The sequence below is a fragment of the Mirounga leonina genome, unplaced genomic scaffold (assembly GCF_011800145.1).
Source record: "Mirounga leonina isolate KUSES-001 unplaced genomic scaffold, KU_Mleo_1.0 Mir_201, whole genome shotgun sequence".
Classification (NCBI taxonomy): Eukaryota; Metazoa; Chordata; class Mammalia; order Carnivora; family Phocidae; genus Mirounga; species Mirounga leonina.
This window is the reverse complement of record NW_023270504.1, coordinates 24,411,970-24,436,776: the sequence shown is the minus strand read 5'-3', so window position 1 is coordinate 24,436,776 and position 24,807 is coordinate 24,411,970. Positions and strand designations below refer to the sequence as shown.

At 51.3% G+C, this 24,807-nt stretch overlaps 2 protein-coding genes across 3 annotated transcripts in view; one reads left to right on the top strand and one right to left on the bottom strand.

Moving 5' to 3' along the window:
* Positions 1-804: 804 nt before the first annotated feature.
* Positions 805-4,424, bottom strand: RBP5 (retinol binding protein 5). The gene is made up of 3 exons (XM_035027892.1): positions 4,095-4,424; positions 1,485-1,586; positions 805-1,051 (listed from the first exon to the last, which is right to left on the bottom strand). Exons 1-3 carry the CDS (start codon positions 4,263-4,265, stop codon positions 998-1,000), a joined length of 327 nt encoding a protein of 108 aa, XP_034883783.1. The 5' UTR covers positions 4,266-4,424; the 3' UTR covers positions 805-997.
* Positions 4,425-6,343: 1,919 nt separating this feature from the next.
* The window catches only part of CLSTN3 (calsyntenin 3), a 45,150-nt gene continuing 26,686 nt past the window's right edge, over positions 6,344-24,807 (top strand). For both annotated transcript variants that reach the window (XM_035028310.1, XM_035028309.1), the window contains exons 1-16: positions 6,344-6,709; positions 9,089-9,211; positions 9,661-9,856; positions 11,515-11,723; positions 11,995-12,144; positions 12,374-12,559; positions 12,991-13,272; positions 14,075-14,187; positions 16,732-16,894; positions 17,873-17,929; positions 18,635-18,792; positions 18,926-19,074; positions 22,689-22,915; positions 23,220-23,390; positions 24,213-24,358; positions 24,564-24,699. In XM_035028310.1, the coding sequence (XP_034884201.1) occupies positions 6,646-6,709; positions 9,089-9,211; positions 9,661-9,856; positions 11,515-11,723; positions 11,995-12,144; positions 12,374-12,559; positions 12,991-13,272; positions 14,075-14,187; positions 16,732-16,894; positions 17,873-17,929; positions 18,635-18,792; positions 18,926-19,074; positions 22,689-22,915; positions 23,220-23,390; positions 24,213-24,358; positions 24,564-24,699 (2,530 nt within the window). In that variant the 5' untranslated portion in view covers positions 6,344-6,645. The remainder of the gene's footprint in view (positions 6,710-9,088; positions 9,212-9,660; positions 9,857-11,514; positions 11,724-11,994; positions 12,145-12,373; positions 12,560-12,990; positions 13,273-14,074; positions 14,188-16,731; positions 16,895-17,872; positions 17,930-18,634; positions 18,793-18,925; positions 19,075-22,688; positions 22,916-23,219; positions 23,391-24,212; positions 24,359-24,563; positions 24,700-24,807) is intronic.

Genomic DNA, 24,807 nt, shown 5'->3' with positions numbered 1-24,807 from the left:
GGGGAGGTGTCCAGAGGCTGGAGCTGGAGCTGGCCCTGACCCTGAACAGGCCCTGCCCTCTGGGCTCTTTTCTGGGGTATTCTGGGACCCTTAGGGAGGGGCCTTGCTGTTCTCACTTCTCCCTCTTATCCTCTGCCCCGCCTTGCTGGCCTTCAAGCAGAGGATCCCTATAGCCAGGCGTGTCAGTCTTCACCCTACTGTTGCCTTCACACCCCCATGTCCCTCATCTTCCTAGCCCTTGGCCTTGTATTTTCCATCTGTTTCCCTTTTCAATCTTTTCTAGCCTTCTTGCTGCCTATCCTTCCCAAAGCAAACACGGAGGCTAGGTCACTATTCCGAAGCTTCATAACCTCCTCCAACACTAGACAAAGGTCTCACCCTGTCCCATCCCACTTCCCCAAAATGTAGCATGGAAATATAAGATAGCCAGGATTCACTCAGACATTGGTACATGTGGTCTGTTGAACTCTGTGTGGGTGAGGCCTTGCCTTGGGCCAGGTTCTGCTGAGCACATGCAGCTTTCTTGAGAATAAGGACAGGAAACAGACAAAAGACTCTACCAGTAGTTCCTGTTTAAATTCTTGAACCCCAGTCAATTTTCCAAAAGTTCCACCAGGACAAAATTTTCACTTGTCCCCAAATACTCAAAGCTTAGTTCTTTCTTAGATGGAAAATAAGGGACCAAATGAACTAAAGAGAGTTGAGATCCATTGTTCTCAAGGGGTCTTTCCCCTTTGTCCAGTTCTTTCATCCAGGAGGCCAGACCAGGAATTGGATCTGAGGCCACTATTGAGCAATGGAGCCTGAGGAAAAAGGACTTTGGCCCGGGGGCTGCAAGTTATAGATTAACATGGGGAGGGGTGAGGAGAGAACTGGAGGCAGAGTAAGTGGCCCGAGAAAGGGACTGCTGACCTGGGACAATCTGGGCTTGAAGGGTTATGAGCAAGAGGAGTCTGGGGACCAGTGCAGTCTGGAGGGGCCCTCAGCTCTCCTCTGGCTACTTGACCTTCCTGAAGACCTGCTCGCACACTGCATCCCTTGCAGTCAGTTCCTGGGGACAGAGTAGGAATAATGAGGAGAGAGAAAGAAGGTTCTTACCAGCCAGAGTTCCTTTCTCTAGGTCCCTGAGCTCTGTTTAATCCTTCAGGATACAACAGCTAGAGCATTTGATGTATGGGGAATTGTATCATTTGTCCTACACTTTCAACTTTTCACCCCCGAGGAAGGAAGGGAGCTGGGTCACAGAATGTGAAATGGCTAGTCTCCATCTTTGGTCAGGATTTATGGACATTCATCTGACTTGTAGCCAAGGCCCACCTGGCCCCTGTATTTCTTCCTCTCTCTACTCTTCCCAGGGCTTTTGTTTTCTTTTTTTGGTTGCCCTCCTTGGAGGGAGGCAGGGAGTAGAGTAGGGGACTGATCTGATTTGGGCAAGGGGATGAGTCCTAGCTGGAGGCCCCTCTCCCAGTCCTCACCCAGCTTACCAGATACAACTTCTCTCCCTCCAGCCAGTGTCTCCAGCCTCGGTTGGGGACCTCCCCTTTCTGCACACAAACCACCTGCTCCTCCTCCCAGGTTACAATGGTCTGTAGGGAAAGCAGGAATAAGGGAAGATTTGGGGGCAGAACACCCCAAATGCATCCAACTCACTCTGGTTGGGCTGCCCCCCCCCTTCACACCACAGCTGATACGGTCTTGCTCCAGCCCCTTCATTCTGAGTAAGATGACTGCTCTGAGTCAGCAGGACTCCCCTCCTCAACTCCCAAAGGCCACTGAGGGGGGCCCATAGTTCGTCTACAGTGACTGCTAGGGCAGAGCAGGGATGGAGCAGGATAACCAGGGGCAAAATTGGGGGCGGGTGGGTGATGAAGAACAAAGACTTTGTCCTTTGGATACTTCCAGCTGGACTGGAAGGTCTTTTGGGAAAGAAGAAGATTGGTTGGAAGTCCCATCAGGGAATCTCTTTTTCAGTTTCAAGGACAGCTGAAGTGTCCCTGAGAGTGAAGGATCACCCTCCCATCTCTGAATCAGAGTGGGGTGGGCCTGGGCATTCCAACCAGCATTTATTAAATCCTCCCATAGGATAGGCCTGCTAACCAAGGAGCTCAGACTCTTGGTCAGACAGAGCAGAAAACAGGTGCCTGTGATGCCAGGCAAGTGTTGGGCATGGGAATGGGGAGGCAAGAGCTGAGTCTTCAAGGAAGTGAGGAGTTAGTTAGATTGGAGACACTGGGCAATTTCTAGCAAGGAAAGGAACAGCATAGAGGTAAGAAAGAAGGTCACATGGTTGTAAGGGGCTCTAAACTAGAGTGTTTGTGGGAAAGACCCTTGTATGCCACGGACCTCATCTGGAATGTAAGGGATTGTCACTGAGAGGGTTTCATTCATGAACACTTTTACATTTTAGATAAATCCTTGTGGCTACAGTATGCAGAGTGGGTTAAAGAAGGATTAAGACTGGGAGGCCAGATTCAGGCACCAGGCGAGAAATGAGGGCTTGAATGAAGGTGGCACTAGAAAAAGGCTAGGAAGAATCAACAGTGGAAATATAATGGGCCATAAACACAAGCCACATTAGAAAATGCAAGATTCCCAGTAGCTGTGTTAGAAAAGGAAAAAGAAACAAGTGAAATTAATTTTAATGATATATTTTATTTAACCTAGAATATCCAAAATATCATTTCAGCATGTGATTAAAATCAAAATTACTGAGATGTTTTACATTTTTTTGGTATTGTCTTAAAAACCCACTATGTATTTTACACTTTTTTTTTTAAAGATTTTATTTATTTGACAGAGAGAGACACAGTGAGAGAAGGAACACAAGCAGGGGGAGCGGGAGAGGGAGAAGCAGGCTTCCCGCAGAGCAGGGAGCCCGATGCGGAGCTTGATCCCAGGGCCCTGGGATCATGGCCTGAGCCAAAGGCAGACGCTTAACGACTGAGCCACCCAGGCGCCCCTGTACTTTACACTTATAACACATCTCAGTTTGGATTACTTGCATTTCAAGCATTCAAAGGCCAAATATGGCTAGTAGCAACCATACTGGACAGTGAAGAAAAGTTATAAAGACTTCTTGACCAACTAGATGTGGTGTGTGTGTGTGTGTGTGTGTGTGTGTGTGTTGGGGTGCAGGGGTAAGGGGACAGAAGATACTGCTCTGATTCCCAGGTCTCTGGTCTAGCTGGTTATTGCCATTAATGAAGACAGTAAATATAAAAGCAGGAATAGTTTGGGTAGGAAGATAATGAATTTGGCTTCGAGCTTGAGGCATGCAGATGGAAACATTGTGTTGGCAGATGAAAACTCCACTGTGGAGCTCAGGAAGCAGCTCTGGCCGGAGAATCCATGTCAAGGACAGTTTATAGATGGAAGCAGAAAGTGGGTATAGATGATTTAGCCCATGTTTTCCTGAACAGACAAAAGAGAGGAAGTCAAGAACAAAATACTGAGGGAAACCCCAGTTAAAGGGATTAATAGGAGAGCTAGGGTCTGCAAAGGAGACCAAAAAGAGGGCATTAAGAAGCAGAAATAGAGGGGGCGCCTGGGTGGCTCAGTTGGTTGAGCGACTGCCTTCGGCTCAGGTCATGATCCTGGAGTCCCGGGATCGAGTCCCGCATCGAGTCCCGCATCGAGTCCCGGGATCGAGCCCCGCATCGGGCTCCCTGCTCGTCAGGGAGTCTGCTTCTCCCTCTGACCCTCCCCCCTCTCATGTGCTCTCTCTCTCTCATTCTCTCTCTCAAATAAATAAAATCTTAAAAAAAAAAAAAGAAGCAGAAATAGAGGAGAGTGGACTCATAGAGGCTAAGGGAAAAGAGACTCTGCAGTGACCAACAGGGTCACAGGCTAGAGGGTGAGCAAATATTTCTTCTTTGGACTGAGGGTGACCTGCCCTTTTTGTCCTTTTGGCTGGCAATAAGAGGGGGCAGGAGAGAGCAAGTTGGGGGACTGTTATCTTGGGGACTCTGCAGCCTGCTGTAGTGATCACTTTTCTCTGGCTCTGGCTGGGAAAGGTCACTTCGTTTTGCCCCAGATTGTTAAGAGGCACCTACCTGCTCACCCACGTGCCCTCCCCGAAGCCCGAGGAAAAGTACCTGGCATTTTCGTCCATCCACGATCCTTAGATCCTCCTCAAACTCAACTCCCACCTCGAATTCCAGAATGTAGTTGTGGAACGTGCTGAGGGTCTTCACTATCATGTGGTTGCCCTGATGGTCAATCTCCTTGTCTGGCTTGAGCAGCAGTGCTATCTTCCGCAGAGGCATGCTGATGTCTGGGGGTGGGGGGCTATCTCTTAGCGGGGCTCCTACAAGCCAGCCAGGGGCTCCCCCACCTGCAGCAGCACCACGGGGCTGTGGGCTGCCCCTTAGCTGGGTCTGAGACTGTAGACGACTCTTCCTACCAATGCCCTGGCTAGAAATGGATCCCAAGTCAAGTGCCACCACCTGAACCTTTCCACAGCATCCAACCCCAGCAGTCCCTTTTCTCAGTGGGATAGAGAGACAGGGAGGGAAAGGGGAAAGGGGGAATGAAAGGGGTCTGGGAGGGTGAGGCCATTACTTAGGGCTTGCAGGTAGTTCTCCATGTTCTTCTGTGAGACAAAGCGGTAGTAGCCGGTGAGGTTGGGAGGCATTGTCTGGGCTGGCTGAGATGGAGATGGAGATTTCAGGAGAATATAGCTGGCAGGGTGTGGAGGGAGTGGGTGTTGTCTGGCAGGTGAGGCTGAGAGACTCCAGGCTAGCCTAGACACACACACACACACACACACACACACACACACACACAGACTGTGTAAAAGTCTATGCTTACCAGCATTTTAATAGGGCTGGGCCCTGTTGCAATAAGAGTTCCTACCAGACTTCCTCCCTCCTCCCAGAATGAGTATGGGGCTGGTGCCTGCAGCCTGAGGGAGGGGTAGGAACTTGGCAGCTTGGTGCCTGACCTCGGCTTTTCCTGAGGAAGGAACCTGGAGCAGGTTCTGGGGCTGTCAGTCATCCAAGACTTGAGCCTTTTCGAAGGTCAGTTTTGGCTTCCAGCCCATTTTCAACAGGTTTGGGAAATGTCCCAGAGCTCTGAGGGGGGCAGTCTCCCCTGGAAGAGGTCTGGTTTTGCTGTGTGGAGTGGGGACTTCCAGGCTCATCCAGGGATGAATTCTAACAATATCCTGAGATCCTAGGACTGAGTCAGGATCCTGAAAGGCATGAGGAGGAAGAGGTGGAGAAAGAGGGGGGACAGTCTGCTGGCCAGGAGCCACAGTGAAGGAGAGGCTTTAGTGCTGCCTCCCACAGCTCCCTCAGACAGCTCCACTGAGCTGGGGCCCCGACTCTGGCATTCCAAACTCTTTGTCCTATAGGGCCATCAGGAAGGAGGCAGAGAAACTGCTCTTCCCAAGCACGGAAGGGGTTGTCAGCTTGATGAGGTGTTGAGTTCAAAGTCTGGGGCAGAAAGTGAGGGAGGAGTTTGGTTGGCTATTCTGGAAAATTTTGGCTTGGGACCCAGGGGTTTCCCTCTCCCTCTGGAGTCACTGATGGTACCATCACCTCCAGTTCCCAGCCTTTGGACAGCCCATGCTTACCAGATGTATTACCATGGTGGGGGCTGCCACCTTCACCCACACCCCCTTCTGTCTCTCTCCCTCAAACCTACCAACTTCCCTGGCTTCAGAATCAGCTGAGTTGGTTCATCATGGTTTAAGATGGGAAATTCGGGGAGAGGGAGACAGGGAGCCTAGGCAGTGGAAAAAAATCCCACCTAGGAGTGAATTGTCTGGACAGGTGTGGGTGGGTGGGTGTGTGGAATCTCTCACTCTTCCTCCAGTCCCGGAACCCTTTCCACCTCCCTGCTGACCATCCCATGGTTTCCTCAGACACCTGGGGCTGGGAATGGAAATGCTAGGATCTTTTGGGTTCAGGCTGTGGGTTTTGCTTCAAGGCTCCCAGGAGGCACGCAGCAGGGACCTGCTGATGGGCTGGGCTGTGAAAAGAGGTTAATGCAGAGTTGGTTGTGTGTGTGTGTGGGGGGGGGGGGTGACGTGATACTGCCCCTCCTCGCCTCCCTCAGGTCTCTGTTGACGTCTCCCTTTCCCACCTCCGGGCTTCTAGCTTCTCCATTCTCCCAATGTCCCTCTTATTTCCCACCCCCTCTACGGTTTTCCAGCTTCCGCCCCAACCCCCGCAGTTCCCTTGCTCCCCCAAATTGCAGTCTAGGGAAAAAGCCCTAACACAGTCTCCCGCCCCTGCTCCCCAGTCCCATTGGCTCCCTCCCCCCCCCCCCCCACCCCCGGGCCCCCCCCCCCCCCCGATTGGCCAGCGGCCCCACCAGTCCCCCCCTGGCCGTGCTGACGTCATCCTGCAGTAGCGGGGATGGGGTGGGAATGAGCGAGAGAGTGAGGACGCCCGGCTCGAGAGCGAACGAGAAGCCACTGCAAGTCCCCCACCTCAGCCACCCAGGTTGGGGTCTGATTAGGTCTGCTCTATGGACTAGTGTGGGCGGCAGGCTCTTTCCTCTCCCTGCCCTGCGGCCCACTATCTTCCCTCCCCTCCTTGGAGAGACCCTGCATCCCTCCCCCAAGGTGGAATCAGCCGGCTGGAGGCTCCTGGGGGAGAGCAATCGCCCGGCCCTGCCGAGCCCTGCCCACACCACACCATGACCCTTCTGCTGTTGCCCCTCTTGCTGGCCTCCCTGCTCCCCTCCAGCTCCTGTAACAAAGGTGAGTGAGGTGGGGGGAGGGGGCACTGAAAGAGGGGTATCCGGCAGAGCCATGTGGGGGTAGGGGTGAGCAGGGGCTGTTGAAGCTCTCTGGCAAATGACAGGTGTGGGTTCTTCCCATCCGTTTTCTGAGAGCTGCCCCCTCCTCTCCCTCACATCCCCTTCCCCACATCATCCTCTCTGGGCTGTTTCTACCCAGTGCTTCTCTGGCTCCCATATGGTCCTCATTTCCATCCTGGGGTCTCTGTCTCCCCATCCTCCAGTTTTGCCTGCGGGAGAAATCTCAGGTCTCAGAAGGACTTGCCCCTGAAGGGTGACAGACATCTCTGGATGGTTCTCTGTGTTCACTGGGGTGTGCCCCACTCAGGGTGTGTGGCAGATCCATCTGGTTCATCTCCATCCCATCCTGGGGAGAAACAGTTCCTTGCAGCTCAGCAATTCGGAGCACGTATGTTTTGGCGTGTTCCTCTTCATCCATATCCTGCATACAGCTGGGCTGAGGGTTACCAGAGCTGCCCTCTCTGGCAGACAGCAGAGAAATTCAGCTGGGTGAGGCCAGCACAGGGACCAGGGTGGAGGGGGCAGGGAGAGAGGGGTTGGGGGAAGAGGGCTCAGGTAGGTGGAGAAAGGCAGGTAAGGGGAGAAGTGTGTGTGTGTGTGTGTGTGGGGTGCTAAATGAGTGGTGAGATGGAAAGCTGAGAAGGACAAGGGAGATGAGGCGTGGGAGGGGGATGAGAAGGAGGGTAAAGAGGGTAAAGGTGGAGGCGGGGGGGCGGGGAAGAAAGAAGATTGAAAGGGGAATCAAGAAGAACAGGTGAGGAGAGGAGGAAGGGAAAGTCAAGGAAGGAAGGGCAGGGAGCCAGGAGTGAGTGAAGGAAGTGAACACATGGAGAGTCTGTGGCCAAGAGGAGAGGAACAGAGAGACCTGGGGGCAATCTGTGGAGAAGGTGCCCAACATTGGCCTTGCTGCTCTGCAGCCCCTTCATCTTCAGGCTGTGATTCCTCACCTCAGTCTCCGACCTCAGCCCAGCTTCTTAGCCTCCTGCCACTTCCTGTGCTTGCTTTCTGAGCACCATCTTGTGGCTTTCTCCTCTGCCATTAGAGAAGGGGGTTTTGGTGGTCATCTGCAAGAAAGGAGCAGGCATTCGGGTACCAGAGGCTTTTAGTGGTGTGGTTGGAGGAAAGATAGGAAATCGGGATTTTTATTCACCGTCACATACTGGGCATGTTTCCTTTTGGTGACTCAGTTTCCCTTTGATGATATGTCTTCCTCCACCCATGTTCCACTGACAGGCCGTCATGAATGTGCTTTGGGAGCTTGGTGGTTGGCATGGTGGGATTAGATAGAGCAAGCAGTGGCAGTTGGGGTGGGGGGTGGTTTAGAGGGGAAGGGAAAACACTGTGCCTTCCCCATAGCCCCTCCCCAGGCTAATGGGAGGTCGGTCCTGGGGAGGAGACACAATTGAGTGAGCTGAGTGTGGCAGGAGATGGGGAAATCTAGAGGCTGAGTGAGTCCCGCATCCCTCCTGGTTGGCTGGTGGTTGAAGGGAAGAGGGGTGGGGTAGGCAGGAAGGAGGACTAAGTCATGAGTCTGTATAAAAAGTGGGGTTCAGGGAGTGTGGGGTTTGGTGGTCTTATGGGGGACACAGAGATGTGCTGGCTATGAGTGTGCTCTCTTGGGTGTAGGGATGAGAAGCAGGGAGGGGATTTGTCCTGTTTCTAGGCCAGTTCAATAATCCCTTAGGATGTCGGCTGTGCTGGGTCCAGTCATTTGGCATTGATTCCTCTACTCCATCCCTGCCCCTCTCTGTCCCCCTCCTTCTGTCCTATATTTTCCCTTCTCTTAGGATGAATGGACTTAGGTTGGGGTTTGGCTGGGAGAAGTGCAGAGTGGAGGGATCAGGACTGAAATGGGGTGATGGTGGCGGTGGAGAGGGTAAACACTCAGGATCTCAGGAAACATCTAGATCTTCTTTTTCTAATCTCAACTCTGCCCTTAATCTATGCCTTCCCTTTCCCAGGGCCTTCTGATGGCCCACCACTGCTCCCTGAATCTCCAGTCTCCACTCTCTAGCACTTGAAATCCCTAAAGAAAATTCTTCACCTCTGACCACTTTTCCCAGGGGAGATAGTGGTCCCCGTCCTCCCCCAGGGTAGGCTGTTGCCACGGAAACTACCAATCCTGCCGTAGGAGAAGGGTGTGACCTCTCGCAGACCCTCTGACTCTTTTAATGCTGATTTCTTGTCCTCAGCCCTTCCTCCTGCAGGTGTTTCTGCAGCGGGTGGAAAGGGTGATAATGCTGGAGTGTGTGTCTGGGTTGTGTGGGAGTGGAGACCCAGCTCACAGGTGCTTCCTCTCCTCTCCCTGGGTGGGGGTCAGCCAACAAGCACAAGCCATGGATCGAGGCAGAATACCAAGGCATCGTCATGGAGAATGACAACACGGTCCTGCTGAACCCACCACTCTTTGCCTTGGACAAGGATGCCCCCTTGCGCTATGCAGGTGATTGGGGTTGGGGGATGGCAAGGTGAGTAGGACAGAGAAAAGTGGTTGGGAAGGCAGAGGGCAAGGGAGGAGAGGGGAGGAAGTCCCTGGAGGGAGAGCAGTGGAAGTGGGGAAGAGGTCTTGGCAAAGTGGTAGAAGTAGGCTTAAGGATGGTGGCTGAGTACAGGGAGCCAGAGAGAAGGACGTGGGCAGGCAGGGGTTAACCACATCAAGATTTTGTCAGATCTCAGACCCAGTAGCTCTGAGAGGTTGCAGCTCCGGGAAGCTGGTGTTGGAGCTGTACGTCTGATAATTAACAAATTAACATTTTCACATATGCAAGAGAAGGGCTGGGGTTTGGAAGGAGAGGTGAAGCCGAACCTGAGGCAGGGAGGTTGAGGCTGGGAAGAAGATGCTGAAAGTGGCAAAAGACAAGGAGTCTCATCCCTCCCTCCCCCCTGGACCAGGTGAGATCTGTGGCTTCCGGCTCCATGGGTCTGGGGTGCCCTTTGAGGCTGTGATTCTGGACAAAGCAACTGGAGAAGGGCTGATCCGGGCCAAGGAGCCAGTAGACTGTGAAGCCCAGAAGGAGCACACCTTCACCATCCAGGCCTACGACTGCGGCGAGGGCCCCGACGGGGCCAACACCAAGAAGTCCCACAAGTGAGGAAGCCCTTGTCTCCTGCTCCCTGCTGCTAGGTCCTCCTCCCTCTTCCTAAGCCCCTCACTGTCCTCTCTCCTTGCTGTCATTGTTACCTACCCCCTCCCCTCTCTATTCATTGGAGTCAGGGACAGGGGCCGTGTCCTCCAGGAGCCTTCACTCAAGGTGATAGAAACATGTAGTAGAACTTAAGGGATCCAGTCCTGGTTCTGCATCTTAAGACCTTGGGTGACTTCCTTAGCCTTTCTTGATCTGCTTTTCTTCTCTGTAAAATGGGGAACATGATGATCCCTATTTCTCTAGGTTGCTGTGAAGGGTAAAGGAGATGGTTTATGTAAAAAGCGTGCACCACAGTGCCTGATACATGGGAAAGGCTCAGTACATGGGAGTTATGATGATGAGGAGCGTAATGAGAAGGACGATGAGCACCTCAGCACACATCCGGATTCCTTCCACCTGCCCCACCAGTCTGCAGTGTGCACATACTCACACACATGGTATACTCATGCCCAGCGCTAGGTGAGGGTGGGCAGGAGAGGGCTCCAGCATGAATGAAGCCGGGGCCTGAGAATCTTATGACTGTGTCCAGCTAACTTCTCATCTGAGAATGGGAGAAAGATTGGCAGTCAGGGTTCCTGGGCTGCTAAGAGGCTGTGGTGATACACCGCTCCTTGTGATTCAGTTTTCCATTTGGAGATAGGACCCTGCCTCTGGGACCTGGGTGCCTAGATCTTGGTGAGGGGCAGGGCTCAGTACGAAGGGCAGAGCCCCAGGGCTGCTTGCCTCATGGGGCCTGAGTATGGGCGGGGGGGCACACCTGACATGTACATTGCACACGGATGCACAAAAGGCAGCACTCCTCTTGCGCTCATATCAGATGACTTACGGCTTTTATATAAATACCACTTCCCTTCTCCTGGTTGGTCTTAAAGATTTTATTTTTATTTTTATTTTTTTTAAGGACTTATTTATTTGAGAGAGAGAGCGGGAGAGCGCGCATGAGCTCGCGGCTGGGAGGGGCAGAGGGAGAGGGAGAGGGAAACTCAAGCAGACTCTGTGCTGAGTGGGGAGCCCAATGTGGGGCTCGATCTCAGGCCCCTGAGATCAGGACCTGAGCCAAAACCAAGAGTCGGCCACTCAACTGACTGCGCCATTCAGGTGCCCCATAAGGATTTTTATTTTTTGGTAATTCCTACACCCAATGGGGGCTTGAACTCACAACCTTGAGACCAAGAGTTGGGTACTCCACTGACTGAGCCAACCAGGCACCCCATCTCTTGGTTGGTTTTAATTTGGCTTTTACTCTGTGTCTTCCTTGATTATCCCATTGGATTTGATTATTGTGGAAGAACAGCCGGCTGGATATAAAATTCTGTTTTACCCCGTGTCTTGGCACCCAACCTATAGCATTTTGTACAGGAGCCTCCAAGTCAGCTGCTGGTGTCCCCTGGGGTTGTTCCTTACCCCTTCTATCAGTCACCCCTTCCTTGTGGGGCCTGCTGTCCTGGGGGCGGGGATGAGCATGGCCATGGCCTTAGGCTTAGGACACACGGGCTCCTGTCTGCTCTGACTCCCTGTCTGTGTTCCTCCTTGTGCCTCTCTTTGTGTTTCGAGGCTGGCTGACTCTTCCTTGTCCCCCCTCCTGCTCTGGTACATGCAGGGCGACTGTGCATGTGCGAGTCAACGATGTAAATGAGTTTGCCCCCGTGTTTGTGGAGCGGCTGTACCGTGCTGCGGTAACTGAGGGGAAGCTGTACGACCGCATCCTGAGGGTGGAAGCCATCGATGGTGACTGCTCCCCCCAGTACAGCCAGATCTGCTACTATGAGATCCTCACACCCAACACCCCCTTCCTCATCGACAATGACGGTGTGTCCATCCCCCGCCCGCCCCAGCTGCCCAGCCCTGTACACCCACATCCATCAGAACACCCCGGGGCTGAGCTCTCCACTTGTGCCCCTCAGATCCTCATTCCATAACCTCCTTCCCAATGTAGAGCCTTTTCCCCCCAGATACCTCCTTCCCAGCTTCCTGCTGCCTAATTCACCTGTTGCCCAATAGACTCATGAGTCTTCACCTTGCCCCCTAGGCTTTCTCTAGTGCTCCTTACCCTCTTTGTCTCCCCCCACACCCATCCCAGGAAACATTGAGAACACGGAGAAGCTGCAGTACAGTGGTGAGAGGCTCTACAAGTTCACGGTGACGGCTTATGACTGTGGGAAGAAACGGGCAGCAGATGATGCCGAGGTGGAGATCCAGGTGAAGCCTACCTGTAAACCCAGCTGGCAAGGTGAGGAGCTCCACTCTGTGACTCATCTTGTGAATCATCTTTCCCCTTGGTCTCCCTTCTTGTCCCTTCTGACTATCGTACAGGGGAGAGATATTTGGGGGCAGGCTTGCAGCTGTCTACCCTGGCTGTCTACCCAAGAATGTCAGGGGACATGACAAGAGCAGAATGGTTAAGAGGGGCTGCCTTCCTCTCTTCTCTCTCCACTACCCTCTCCCTTTCCCCTATGCAGGCTGGAACAAAAGGATTGAATATGCACCAGGTGCAGGGAGCTTGGCTTTGTTCCCTGGTATCCGCCTGGAGACCTGTGATGAACCTCTCTGGAATATTCAGGCCACCATAGAGCTACAGACCAGCCATGTGGCCAAGGGCTGTGACCGTGACAACTACTCAGAGCGGGCCCTGCGGAAACTCTGTGGTGGGTGTGCCCTCCCCTTTCCAGACCACTCCCTGACCTTCCTCTGCCTCTTCCCTAAGACTCTGCCTTACACCTTCCCTTGCCCACCCACAGGGGTATATATCTACAGAGGTTATAGCATGTGGTTAACTCTGTGGCCCCCAAAGCAAATCAATATGTCGTTTGCAAAGACCCATGATCCTAGCACAGGACCATCGCCAGGTACGTTGTGGAACAATGGTAGGGAGAGATGAAGAGCTGGAGCATGAGTTAATTGGAGAGCCATTCCTAGAAGAGAGGTCTACCCTCTGGTGTCTTTGAAAGGCCAGAAGAGGCCATGAGACTAGCTGTGGGAAATCTCTCTCCTTCAGTCACTCTTGGCCTGGCTGCTTCCTGTTTCCCCATCTGCTGCCTCTCAGCTCTGACACTTGTGCCTTCTGGGGCTTCTGTAGGTGCTGCCACTGGGGAGGTAGATCTGTTGCCCATGCCCGGCCCCAATGCCAACTGGACAGCGGGACTCTCGGTGCACTACAGCCAGGACAGCAGCCTTATCTACTGGTTCAATGGCACCCAAGCTGTGCAGGTGCCCCTGGGTGGCACAGCTGGGCTGGGCTCTGGACCCCAGGACAGCCTCAGTGACCATTTTACTCTGTCCTTTTGGATGAAGCATGGTGTCACACCCAACAAGGGCAAGAAGGAAGAGGAAACCATCGTGTGTAACACTGTCCAGAATGGTGAGCCTTCCCCAGGGCACTCGTCTGAGAGTGAGGAAACTGGCTTCTTATCCTGCCTCTGTCACTGCCCAGTTTGTGGCTGTGGACAGGTCACTTCCTCTCTCTTCATTTGTAATATGGCAGTGTTAGGTTTGATGCTTCCTGAAATTGTGTGACTCACTGCCTGCATAACAGGTTGAGACCCTACTGCTCTCAGAGTGCAATGGGACCACTCGCTGCCCTTCTCACCTGCAATCACCCAATGCCCCTGCATCCCACCATGTGGTAGGCTGCCCCCCAGTCTACTCCCATTAAGCCTGTCCACTGGAATGGAAAAGCCTGGATAGTGGTGTACCCCATTCTTTCTCTCCCACCACCCTCCTATCCTCCTCTTTGAAGGGCTAGTTGGCTCCATTTCCAAGCCCCCCCTTCCCTGGACTGCAGTGGCACAGTCCCTCTTGGCTCAGTCTTGTCCAGACCTTTCATTTCTGCCACTTCTCCAAGCTCACTTTTCTGGACCTGAAAAGGGTTGTCACCCATGGAGTTTTCATCAACCAAAGGACCAGTAGAAATCTGGGTGGGAGCAGGCTGGCCAGTGTTGCACCTTGGCCAATCAGAATGCTCGAGAAACCCTAGTGATCACTTGGACTGGACTCTGTGTGTGTCAGAGGGAAAGAAAGGGAGGAGACTCTAGGGAATACGGGGTGGGGAGAGAGCACCTGAGAGAGTAATGAGAATCCCACATCCTCTCTCTCTGGTGCTTTGAACCTGTTCTTGCCTCAGGCCCTGTGTTTGACCCCTATCTCCATCCTCTCCCCCTCAGAGGACGGCTTCTCTCACTACTCACTGACCGTCCATGGCTGTAGAATTGCCTTTCTCTACTGGCCTCTGCTGGAGAGTGCCCGCCCAGTCAAGTTCCTCTGGAAGCTGGAGCAGGTGAGGCCAGTGCCAGGCTCCTGGGAGAGCTGGGTGGGTATAACTTACTTCCAGGAAAGGAGGGTCCTGGGGCAGGGGTTGGCATTTTCTGGGTTGTTCTGTGCCCGCTTCATGCTCCACTTTCAGTTCCTGACCATTCCGCTCCCAGGTTCTCTTGTTCTCCTTTTCCAAGGCTTGGGTCCTGCAGAAAGCACTCTGGGATTAAAAGGAAATTGGGAACACATTACTACTAACATCATACCCAACCAAACATCTTTTCTCCCTTGTTTTATTTCATCCCTTTATTACCTAGAACTTTAACAGTACATATCTCTGACTCCCAAGCAGTTAGCATGTTGTAAGCCAGAAAGTAAGTAATTCTGAGGTATGCAGATTGGGTTTGAGTCTGGCCAGGGCAACTCACTAGCCATGAAATCTTCCTTGGTATGTCTAAATCTCTGTTTCTTGGCCTATTAAATGGGAATAATAGGAATTGTATATCCCAGGGGTATTGCAGGATTAAATGATGTGATAGACCTTATAAGTCAGAAGAAGTGTTAATTCTCAGTACTAGTCTCTGATTATGAAGGATAGACAAAAAAATTGTAAAATCCTTTCTTGAGCTGACAGTTGCAGCCTGTGCTTTATTCATTCTCTAAGCTGACCACGAGGACCAGTGGGGACTAATTTGAGTTCCCATCTCCTTTTATTTTTCTTGTAAGCCCCAGTGGAGTGTCGAGTAAGCAAATAGCTGAAAAAAGGCAGGAAGTGGAAGCAAGAGAAAAGGAAAGGAAGGGTCTAGAGAATCCACAAATTGGATAATTGAGGGCTATCTACAAAAGCTTTTGCTTTCTGTGGCACTCTTTAAAAGAGACAGTCTGCCATTTGCTGCTTCTTGATCTTTCCCCCCTTGTTGTGAATATTAGTAACATGACTCTGCTTTTCTTTTCCCTTATTTATTCAACAAATATTTGTTAAATACCAGGCAAGGCTCTGCCATTCTGCTTGGTTCTGAGGATACAATGGAGTATTAGATGGAACAAAATCTTTGCCTTCTTTGAGCTTACATTTTAGTTGGAGAGGTAGATTTTTAAAAACTAAGAAGTCATATACAAATGGTAAATTGTAGTAAATTCTCTGAAAGAACAAGCAGGGGACTGAAGTAGAGAATGGGGGAAGGCAAAGAGAGAGGAATTCACCTTAGATCAGATGTTCAGGGAAGGCCTAATTGAGGTGAAATTTAAGTTTTGTTCTAAAGGATGAGAAATGGGTGAGAAGAAAGTGTTTTAGGCAGAGGGAAGAACTGATGCAAAGGCCCTGAGGCAAGAAAGCGCTCAGCATGTTCCAAGCATGGGAAGAAGGCCAGTGGGGTTAGAATACAGTGAACAAGGGGGAAAGACTGGACATGAAGTTGGAGAAATGGGCAGTGATCAGGTTGTACAGTGGACTTTGTCCGCTGGGGTTTGTTTAGATATTTCCTATGAGAGGCAGGAAGCCTTTTGAAGGGTTCAAATCAGGGAGCTGATCTGATCAGATTTACATTTTAAGACGATACCCTTGGCAACTATGGGAAGAATGTATTGAAGGGACATAAAAGTGGAAGGACCCAGATAAGGCTGTTGCCACAGTAAAGGTTGAGGTCTTGACTGATGCATGGCAATGTAGAGAACTGCACAGAAACCCACAGCTTTTAGCTCTGTTTGGACCTAGGATCAACAGCACTGCTGATGGATTGGATGTGGAAGGCGAGGGAAAGAGAAGGATCAAAGGTATCCTGTAGGTCATCCATTTGAGCAACTGGATGAACAGTGGAGCATTTATGCTGCCCCAGGGGGAAGTGAGGGGATTGGGAAGGGGTATGGACTTCCATCTTACACATATTAAATTTGAGAGACCTGTGAGACATCCAGGTGGAAAGCCCAGCATTCAAAGGAGAGCTCTGCACTGGAGATGTAGATTCTGGAGTTACTGGCATAAATATCTGAACCCATGGGAACAGATGAAGTAACTCCTAGGAAGAGCATATAGAGAGAAAAGGGAAAAGGGTCTAGGTTGAATCTTGAGAGGCATTCCAGCACTTAGAAGCTGATAAGGCAGAGAACTCTCTACCCCCTGATTCCTGTGACTATCCCCCACCTCCCTCTTGACTGACCCTAGGAGAAACCTCCAAGGGGAGCCTCTTTGTTTTACTGTTTGGTTACAAACTTCTCTAGACCTTCCAGTGCATACATACATACATACATACATACATACATACATACATACATTTTTGGGGAAGAATTTATTCATAAAATAGTGTGGTCCTCCTCTTAGGAATATTTATAGTTTTAGAGATTTGCCTGAAAAATGGAATTTTAGGTACTTACTTGGTGCCTGATAAATTTTGGGCAGGGATGTTATTTCTTGAGCTGGGTAGGCAGCAATTCACTAGTAAGCCCTGCTGATAGAGCTGGGAATATGAGGGACTGTACCCTGTCTCCCAGGAGAAGAGGCAGTACCTTGTGTTAGTTCCCTGAAGATAAAGTAACTGAGGGTTCTTGCCCTTATGCTGCCCACCACCCCCAGGTCTGTGATGATGAGTGGCACCACTATGCTTTGAACCTGGAGTTCCCCACAGTCACACTTTATGCCGATGGCATCTCGTTTGACCCTGCCCTCATCCATGACAATGGTCTCATCCACCCACCCCGAAGGGAACCTGCTCTCATGATTGGGGCCTGCTGGACTGGTAAGTCCCCTGAGCTTCTCAGTGAAGACACTGAAGGTTGGAACCTCTAGTGGCTTAGGATTATTGGTGAAGGAGAAAGGGCAGCTTGACTTCATGCATCACCCTGCAGTTGGGTGGGATGACTCAGAGAGATCTCCAGTGGAGGAGACCACAAAACCCCCAGAACCCCCTCCCTGCCATTTGCAACCTATTCAACCAGTCATCACCTCAGGCAGCACTGGAATCTCTCTTTGTATAACTGGCCAGTGCCCACATTGTTCCACCAAAGGGATGATTTCCACAGTACATTCCCTTGCTGGAGGTCAGTAATATTTCAGAGAGTCATCAATTTTCCTTAAGCTACTTCTTTCATTTTTTTTCCTTCTGGGAGCATGTGTGCACGTGTGTGCCTGTGTGTGTGTGTGTGTGTGTCTTACCCATTGAGGGCTATCTACAAAAGCTTTTGTTTTCTGTTGCACTCTTTAAAAGAGACAGTCTGCCATTTGCTGCTTCTTGATCTTTCCCCCCCTTGTTGCGAATATTAGTAACATGACTCTGCTTTTCTTTTCCCTTATTTATTCAACAAATATTTGTTAAATACCAGGTAAGGCTCTGCCATTCTGCTTAGTTCTGAGGATACAATGGAGTATAAGATGGAACAAAATCTTTGCCTTCTTTGAGCTTACATTTTAGTCGGAGAGGTAGATTTTTAAAAACTAAGCAGTCATATACAAATGGTAAATTGTAGTAAATTCTCTGAAAGAACAAGCAGGGGACTGAAGTAGAGAATTGGGGAAGGCAAAGAATGTTTGTGTTTTCTCAGCAACATAGTTGGGGGTTGGTCTCTAGCAGAGGCCAGAGAGATTGAGATGTGACATCGGTGGACAGGTTGCCAGTCCTACCCAGGTTGGGACAGAGCAGGGAAGACCTCTTCTTCCTTGCTGCCAATCTGTCCCCACAACCCTAAACTCATTGCCACTTTTTTTTTTTTTCCTCCAGAGGAAAAGAACAAAGAGAAGGAAAAGGGAGGAGACAACAGTACAGACACCACACAAGGTACTCTGTGCATAAGAACTGGAGACCAGAGAGCTCTCACCTTAGCTTTCTGTGCTGTGCTCCTGATTCCATCCCAACCCCAAATCCCAGCCAGCCTCATAGTTACTGCTGCCCATGCCACCAGGGGCAGAGCCTCCATGAACTACTGCAAGGCAGGGCTCCTTTGGAGAGGTAAGGCCAGATGGAGCTTGGTGGCATCCTGGGTGTCCCTTCCTGCCCACAGAAGGAAGTGGAGGAGTTCTCTTGCTGGCTTTCCACGTAGTGGATCGGATTGTGGGAGGCAGGCGGTGGTCCCACACAGGGAGATCTGGGCATCTGCGAAGCTCTGCACGTCCCCCTGGGTCCCCTTGCATGACCTGTGACCACGCCCTCTCGCCTTCTTTTTCTCCACTGGCTCCTCTTTCCTCCCTTTGGTCCCACTCCTGTCCTTCCTCCCTCTCCTGGGAGCTTTTCTCATTTCTGTTGCTTTTGGTTTTCACCCTTCTCCTCTCCTTGGATTTATTCCCTCTTTGGTCTTCCTTTCTGCTTTCTCCAGTCTCCCCCAGCCTCATTTCCTGGTCTCTTCTTTCTTTTTCATTTCCACATTTCTCCTTCTCATGCTCTTTCTCCAGCCTTCTGCCCCTCCTCTGTGCCCCTTTTCCTGCTCCAGCCGCCTCTCCCTTCACCCACTCTCACCTCCCATTCGCCCCTGTGTTCCTGCCCTAGGAGACCCCTTGCCGATCCACCACTACTTCCACGGCTACCTGGCTGGTTTCAGCGTGCGCTCAGGCCGCCTGGAGAGCCGCGAGGTCATCGAGTGCCTCTATGCATGCCGGGAGGGGCTGGACTATAGGGATTTCGAGAGCCTGGGCAAAGGCATGAAGGTATAGCCCCTTCCTCTAGCCCTGTCCTTCCGGGCATGCCCCCTGCCCCGGAACCCTGCCCACCTCTCCTCCTCTGCTCCCTTCCTCTCCTGCCTCCCGGTCCTGCTCTCAGCTGTCTGTGTCTGGGGCCCAGGTCCACGTGAACCCCTCGCAGTCCCTGCTCACCCTGGAGGGGGATGATGTGGAGACCTTCAACCATGCCCTGCAGCATGTGGCTTACATGAACACTCTGCGCTTTGCCACGCCTGGCGTCAGGCCCCTGCGCCTCACCACTGCAGTCAAGTGAGTGTTGGGTGGGGCGGTCAAATCACAGAGCAGAGCCAGACGGTGTCAGAACTCCTTGGCTTTAGAGGTCACCCAGGGCTAGGCACACCTCCCTCACTGTATGGATGGGGAGATTGGGCCCCCAGAGACAAACTGACCTACCTGCTCAGTTGACATAGCAATGTTTGTAGAAGAGCCTGGACTAGACTCAAGGGTTAAACAATGGATTCATTACTCTTTCTGCCAACCACCCTTCCAGGACTTTGGGGTTTTAATTTTCTCTGTGCCTCTATGCTGATATGTAAAGTGGGATGGACAGGGTACTGGATTGGGAGCTGGGAGATCTGACATTAATTCTGACTCAATACTAATTGCCTGGATGACCTTGAGCAAATAGCTCTAGTTGTTTCACCTGTTTTAGTCTTGATTCATCAAGTTCTTGCAAAGTCAAATAAGATGATCTAAATCTGGGGGTTGGCAACCAATGGCCCTGGGGCCAAATCTGGCCTGCTGCCTGTTTTTGTAAATAAAGTTTTATTAGAACACAGCCATTCCCATTCATTTGCATATTACTTCACACTATGATGGCAGAGCTGAGTAGTTGGGACACAGTCTGTATGGCCCAAAAAGCCAAAAATATTTACTGTCTGACCCTTCACAGAAAGTTTGCTAACCTTTGAATTCTAAGCAAATAATTTTAATTCTTTAAAAGAAAAATTTACATTATTTCAAGGTTTAAGTATATTAGGTGTTTAAAAATACAGATTAATTGAGAGGTAACGAAATCATAATATTTATGGACATAGAGTGTATTACCGACTAGCTTTTCACATTGAGCAAATGTTGTAAAGCAGGGATAACAATAGAATCTAACTCACAGAATTGTTATGAGAGCTAAATGATACAATCCAGATCAAAAGCTTAGCAGAATGCCTGTTGCACCAATGTTGGCTGTTACATGCAGGCATTTTCACCCCTAGTGTTTGTGGGGCAGTTTTTAGGAGATACTGCCATCTAGTGGGTGGATTACACAATGTAGGAGTCAGGATTCCTGAACAAGCATACCCCTGCTCTGCCTCAGTTTCTCCATAAGCGATATGAAGATAAACATCTTTGGCTTGTCCCTCTCCTGGGAATGGGTTTAGAGATGGGGGAGGAGAGAGCTCTGAGCCCTACAGAGTGACTGGGCATGATTATCAGATCTCACAATTAGAGCTCTGGAAGGCCGGGCAGCCGATTTTGGGAATCATGCTTCTAGCCTGTGGTGTGGTCACAGTATAGAGCTGAAGGCCACAGGTAGCTGGGGTCACGTGGGCACAGACCAGAGCTGAGCATGCCCCCCCCTCCATGTTCTAGCTGGAACTCTAGTTGTTGAAGGGCAGTCATGCAGTTATATAGGGTTTAACTCACCAGAGACCAAGCAATTGCCTCATGCCCTTCACGTGACTCAGGAGCCATGTCAGAAGGGACAGCACTGTCTTTTGGCTTAGGATGGAACTCTGCAAGGAGGAGTTGACATCCTCTGTGTTGATGGATTCATCTGAATTCCTCCTACCTCTTTCAGGCCCGGGGGAGAGGCTTATCCAAGGGCTGGCAACCTGACTTTGGTCTTTTAGTAGGGGGCAGTGGTCTTGTTGTTTTCCGTATGAGGTCAAGAAAGAGAGCTCTCATTTTTCCATTTATGGGGCTACCGTGGGGTTAGTGCTAACCTAATACATCCTTGAGGTCATTGGAGAAAATAGAGAGCTGTGTGTGTGTGTGTGTGCGCGCGCGCGCGTGCGCGCATGTGCAACTGTGAAAGAGAGAGAGGCAGGTACCTAACAGTACCTCCTGATCTCTGATACATAGCCTTGCCCTAGTCCATGTGGCTTCCCAAGGTTCCCAAGTTCAGTTCTTGGAGCTCTGTCCATTTAGAGCCAGATTTATGCAAGTATTTTGTCAATGCAGATTTTCCCTAAGGTTTTTTCCCTCTCTTTTTTTTGGAAAGCCCACCGAGTTTGTGGCATTAACCTCTGAATAAATGGCTACCACATCTTTTTGTCTAACTTTGTCCTTTTCCCTTAGCCCTTGACTCTACCTATACCTTGCTATAACCTCTATCTAGAAGTTCTGCCAGCACCTCAAACAGATGAGCTGAAGATGAAATGATGACCTTTGATGCCCAGACTAGCCCCTCCCCCTGAAGTCTATTTTTGTGATGGTGTCTCTCTCTGCCCTTGCAATCACTCAAGCTTGAGACCTCTGAGTCATCTCAGATTTCTCCCTGTCTGTTCTCCATGCCCCATCAGTTGCCAGGTCACCCTGATCCTGTCTGTGCTGGGTGTCGGGGAATCTGTCTCCTTTTTTCCCATTTCTGCTGTTAGGACTCCAGCCCTGGCTCTGATTATCTCTCTCACCTGGCCTATTGCCATAACCTCCTAATGAGTTGACCCATCTCTAGTATTCTAACTTCAGTTCACCCTTCACCAGAGGCTATGTTAGTAGTGGTCATAAATCAGAATTTTCATCCTCATATTTCTCTGATGTAGAAGATATCAATGGCCTCCTCTTGGCTAGTGCTCAAAAACTGCACTCAAAGCCCTCAACCATCTGACCCCAGCTTTCCTGCCTCATATTCTCTATTCCCCTTGGTACACTCCTCACCATCCAGTCAAGGCTCTACCTTCTGCCTGGTGAAGTCCTACCCTCCCTCAAAGGCAGCTAAGTGACTGCTTCTTTTGACTATTTCTGTCCTCCCTTGCCAAATGCCCCAGTCCCATCCTAGCCAGAAATAACCTCTCCCTCTCTAAACTCTCAGGGGTTTTGGTTCGTTCCGCTTACATGATGGTGACTACATTTGCCATTGTTTTGAGGTTGTGTGTCATATCTAAGCTCTTGACCAGATCATCAGTGCCTTCGGGTCAGGGCCGGCCCCCTGTTGCCCCTTGGGTCTCCTTTGGACTGCTCACTGCAGTGGGGATGTCTGTTGGAGCCTGTGTTTTCAGGGTCAGCTGACGTCGGTTTCCAAGAGGCTTTGACCTGGGCCCCTTGGAATGACCGTGCAGATTCTTAAGCCCCACAGGTTGTGGACATTGGTAACGTCAGGGGCTCTGAGTTCATCGTATCTGCTGAGGTTACCCCTTCCCCTTTCTGCTCCCATGGTCAAGCCGGGCACACTCAGTAATATGCCCTCAGTTAGCACAAGCATATGGACCATAGGCCCTGCTTCTGAGTTACCAACTCCCTTGTGAAGGATGCTTGTTCAAGGGGTACTTCTTTATAAATAAATTTGACTGGTGCAAACCCAGGCCCCAAATAGTGGCCGTGGTTCAGTGGAAAGAGTGTGACCTTGGAATAAGAAGAGTAGGTTTAAGCCTTGACTTTGGACACATAGTTCTTGTGTGACCAAGATGCTTGATCATCTTTGGTTTCTTATCCTGAGTCCACAGTGCTGAAATAAGGTTGAATGAAATAATATGCACAAATGCTTCAGAAACTAGCAAGTGTGATGAGAAGGTGAGGTGCCATTCTTATTGATTGGCAAAGCATGGGGCTGGAGGTGACTCTGGGAACATCTTCCTGAAACAGAGTATGGATCATAGGGGAGGAGATGTTAGGGTCACAAGTTGCCTCCCTCCCCTCTTGTTGTATAGGTGCTTCAGTGAAGAATCCTGTGTCTCCATCCCCGAAGTGGAGGGCTACGTGGTGGTTCTTCAGCCTGATGCCCCCCAGATCCTGCTAAGTGGCACTGCTCATTTTGCCCGCCCAGCTGTGGATTTTGAGGGACCTGAGGGGATCCCTTTGTTCCCGGATCTTCAAATCACTTGCTCCATTTCTCACCAGGTGGAAGTCAAAAAGGATGAGAGTTGGCAGGGCACAGGTAAGGATGACTCCAGGGAGTGATGTCATCCTGAGAAACGGCCCATGTCTGGAACCAGAGGGAGGGAGAAAATCTGGGGCTAGAAATGCGAGTGACTTCATCCTGCATTTGCTTGCCTAGAACCATTTACATGAGGACATAGAGCCAGGAGGAGGCCTGTGGGTGTGAGGAAAGTATGGGGTAATGGCGTTTTTGAAAATGATGATGCTGACTGCTCTTAGGGGCTGAGCCTGGAAGGGGAGGACGAATGGCCACGAGGTGGGTCCTTTGGCTGTGACCCGTATGCTGACTCTCTCCCATCCAGTCACAGACACACGCATGTCAGATGAGATCGTGCATAACCTGGATGGCTGTGAGATTTCCCTGGTGGGGGATGACCTAGACCCCGAGCGGGAAAGCCTGCTCCTGGACATGGCATCCTTGCAGCAGCGAGGGCTGGAGCTCACCAACACGTCCGCCTACCTCACCATTGCCGGTCAGTGGGGACTGAGAGCCTGTCTTTTTTCTCTGTGTGCGCCCCTCCCCACGATCAAGTCTCTGGGAATTCCAGAGGGTCCTCCCTCCAGGCCTAGGGACGTGACCAAGTGCCATCTTGCACCTTGCCAGCCTGGGGAAGCTCCTCTGGCTTCCAGATTGCCCCCAGAAGGGCTGTGCTGGCATTTGGGCTCCCAAGTGGTTCTTTCTCCCTGCTTCTCTCTACACCCTGGCTCCCCTCTGTTCCTGGTTTCACTCCCCCTGTGGCTCAGTCTTCCCTGATGAGCTTTCAGTCCTCCAGCTGTTTGGTCCTAGCTATCTTCTCTATGTCTTCCACCTCTCCGATCTCTTGTACACATCAGAGCTTTAACTCATGTGCCCATATCTTAATGAATAGTGGTAATGACTTGGTAGCTTCGAAGGAAGCCTGCTGTTCTCTGAAGGACCCTCCATAAGGGAGGAGAAGATCATCATAACTGGTTCCCTCCTATTTCCATTCCCTTCCAGAGCCTCACCGAGGACTTCTGTATTTTCCACTCTCTCTGTTTCCCTCCTGCTTGCCTCCTCCCTCTGTCTTGCAGGGTGTCCTTATTGCCTTCTCTTCAGCCACAGAGTTTTTAGAGAAGAGCAGAGCAGGAAATGGATCCCAGTCACTCTATCCCAGTCAGTCAAAGCCAGGCTGGGGGTGGAGGGGTACATCTCTCAGGAGAACTCAGGTCATCCCCCTGCTGAGGAGGTGGGACTGGTCCATGCTGGGGCTGTGTGTGCCATCAGCTGGTCTGAGAGAGAGGGTCCTGCCCTGAGCTGCTTCCTCCTCCCGCAGGGGTGGAGAGCATCACTGTGTACGAAGAGATCCTGAGGCAGGCTCATTATCGGCTAAGACACGGAGCTGCCCTCTATGCCAGGAAATTCCGGCTGTCCTGCTCAGAAATGAATGGTCGTTACTCCAGCAATGAATTCATCGTGGAGGTATTCAGAGAGTCTCCTTCCCTCCCCAGCTCCCCCACAGGAGCAGACTGAGACCCCATAGTTGGTGGGAGTGGGCATCGAAGCACGGAGGAGCCACCTGGTGGTGGCAGAGGAGATGCTGTGGGGCAGGGTTAGCAGATGGGCTCTAACGAAGTGGAGTGGGACCTGCAGAGAAGCGGGTGCCCACTGAGCTCTCCCTCCCCAGGTCAATGTCCTGCATAGCATGAACCGGGTGGCCCACCCCAGCCACATGCTCAGCTCCCAGCAGTTCCTGCACCGTGGTCACCAGCCCCCTCCTGAGATGGCCGGACACAGCCTGGCCAGCTCCCACCGAAACTCTAGTACGTAAGACCGTGCGGGGCCAGGCAGGGCGGGGCGGTGGCGGGGAGCAGGCTGGGCACAGGCCTCTTCTCCTCCATCATTGAGAGGGGAGGAGGCTAGTGGAGCTA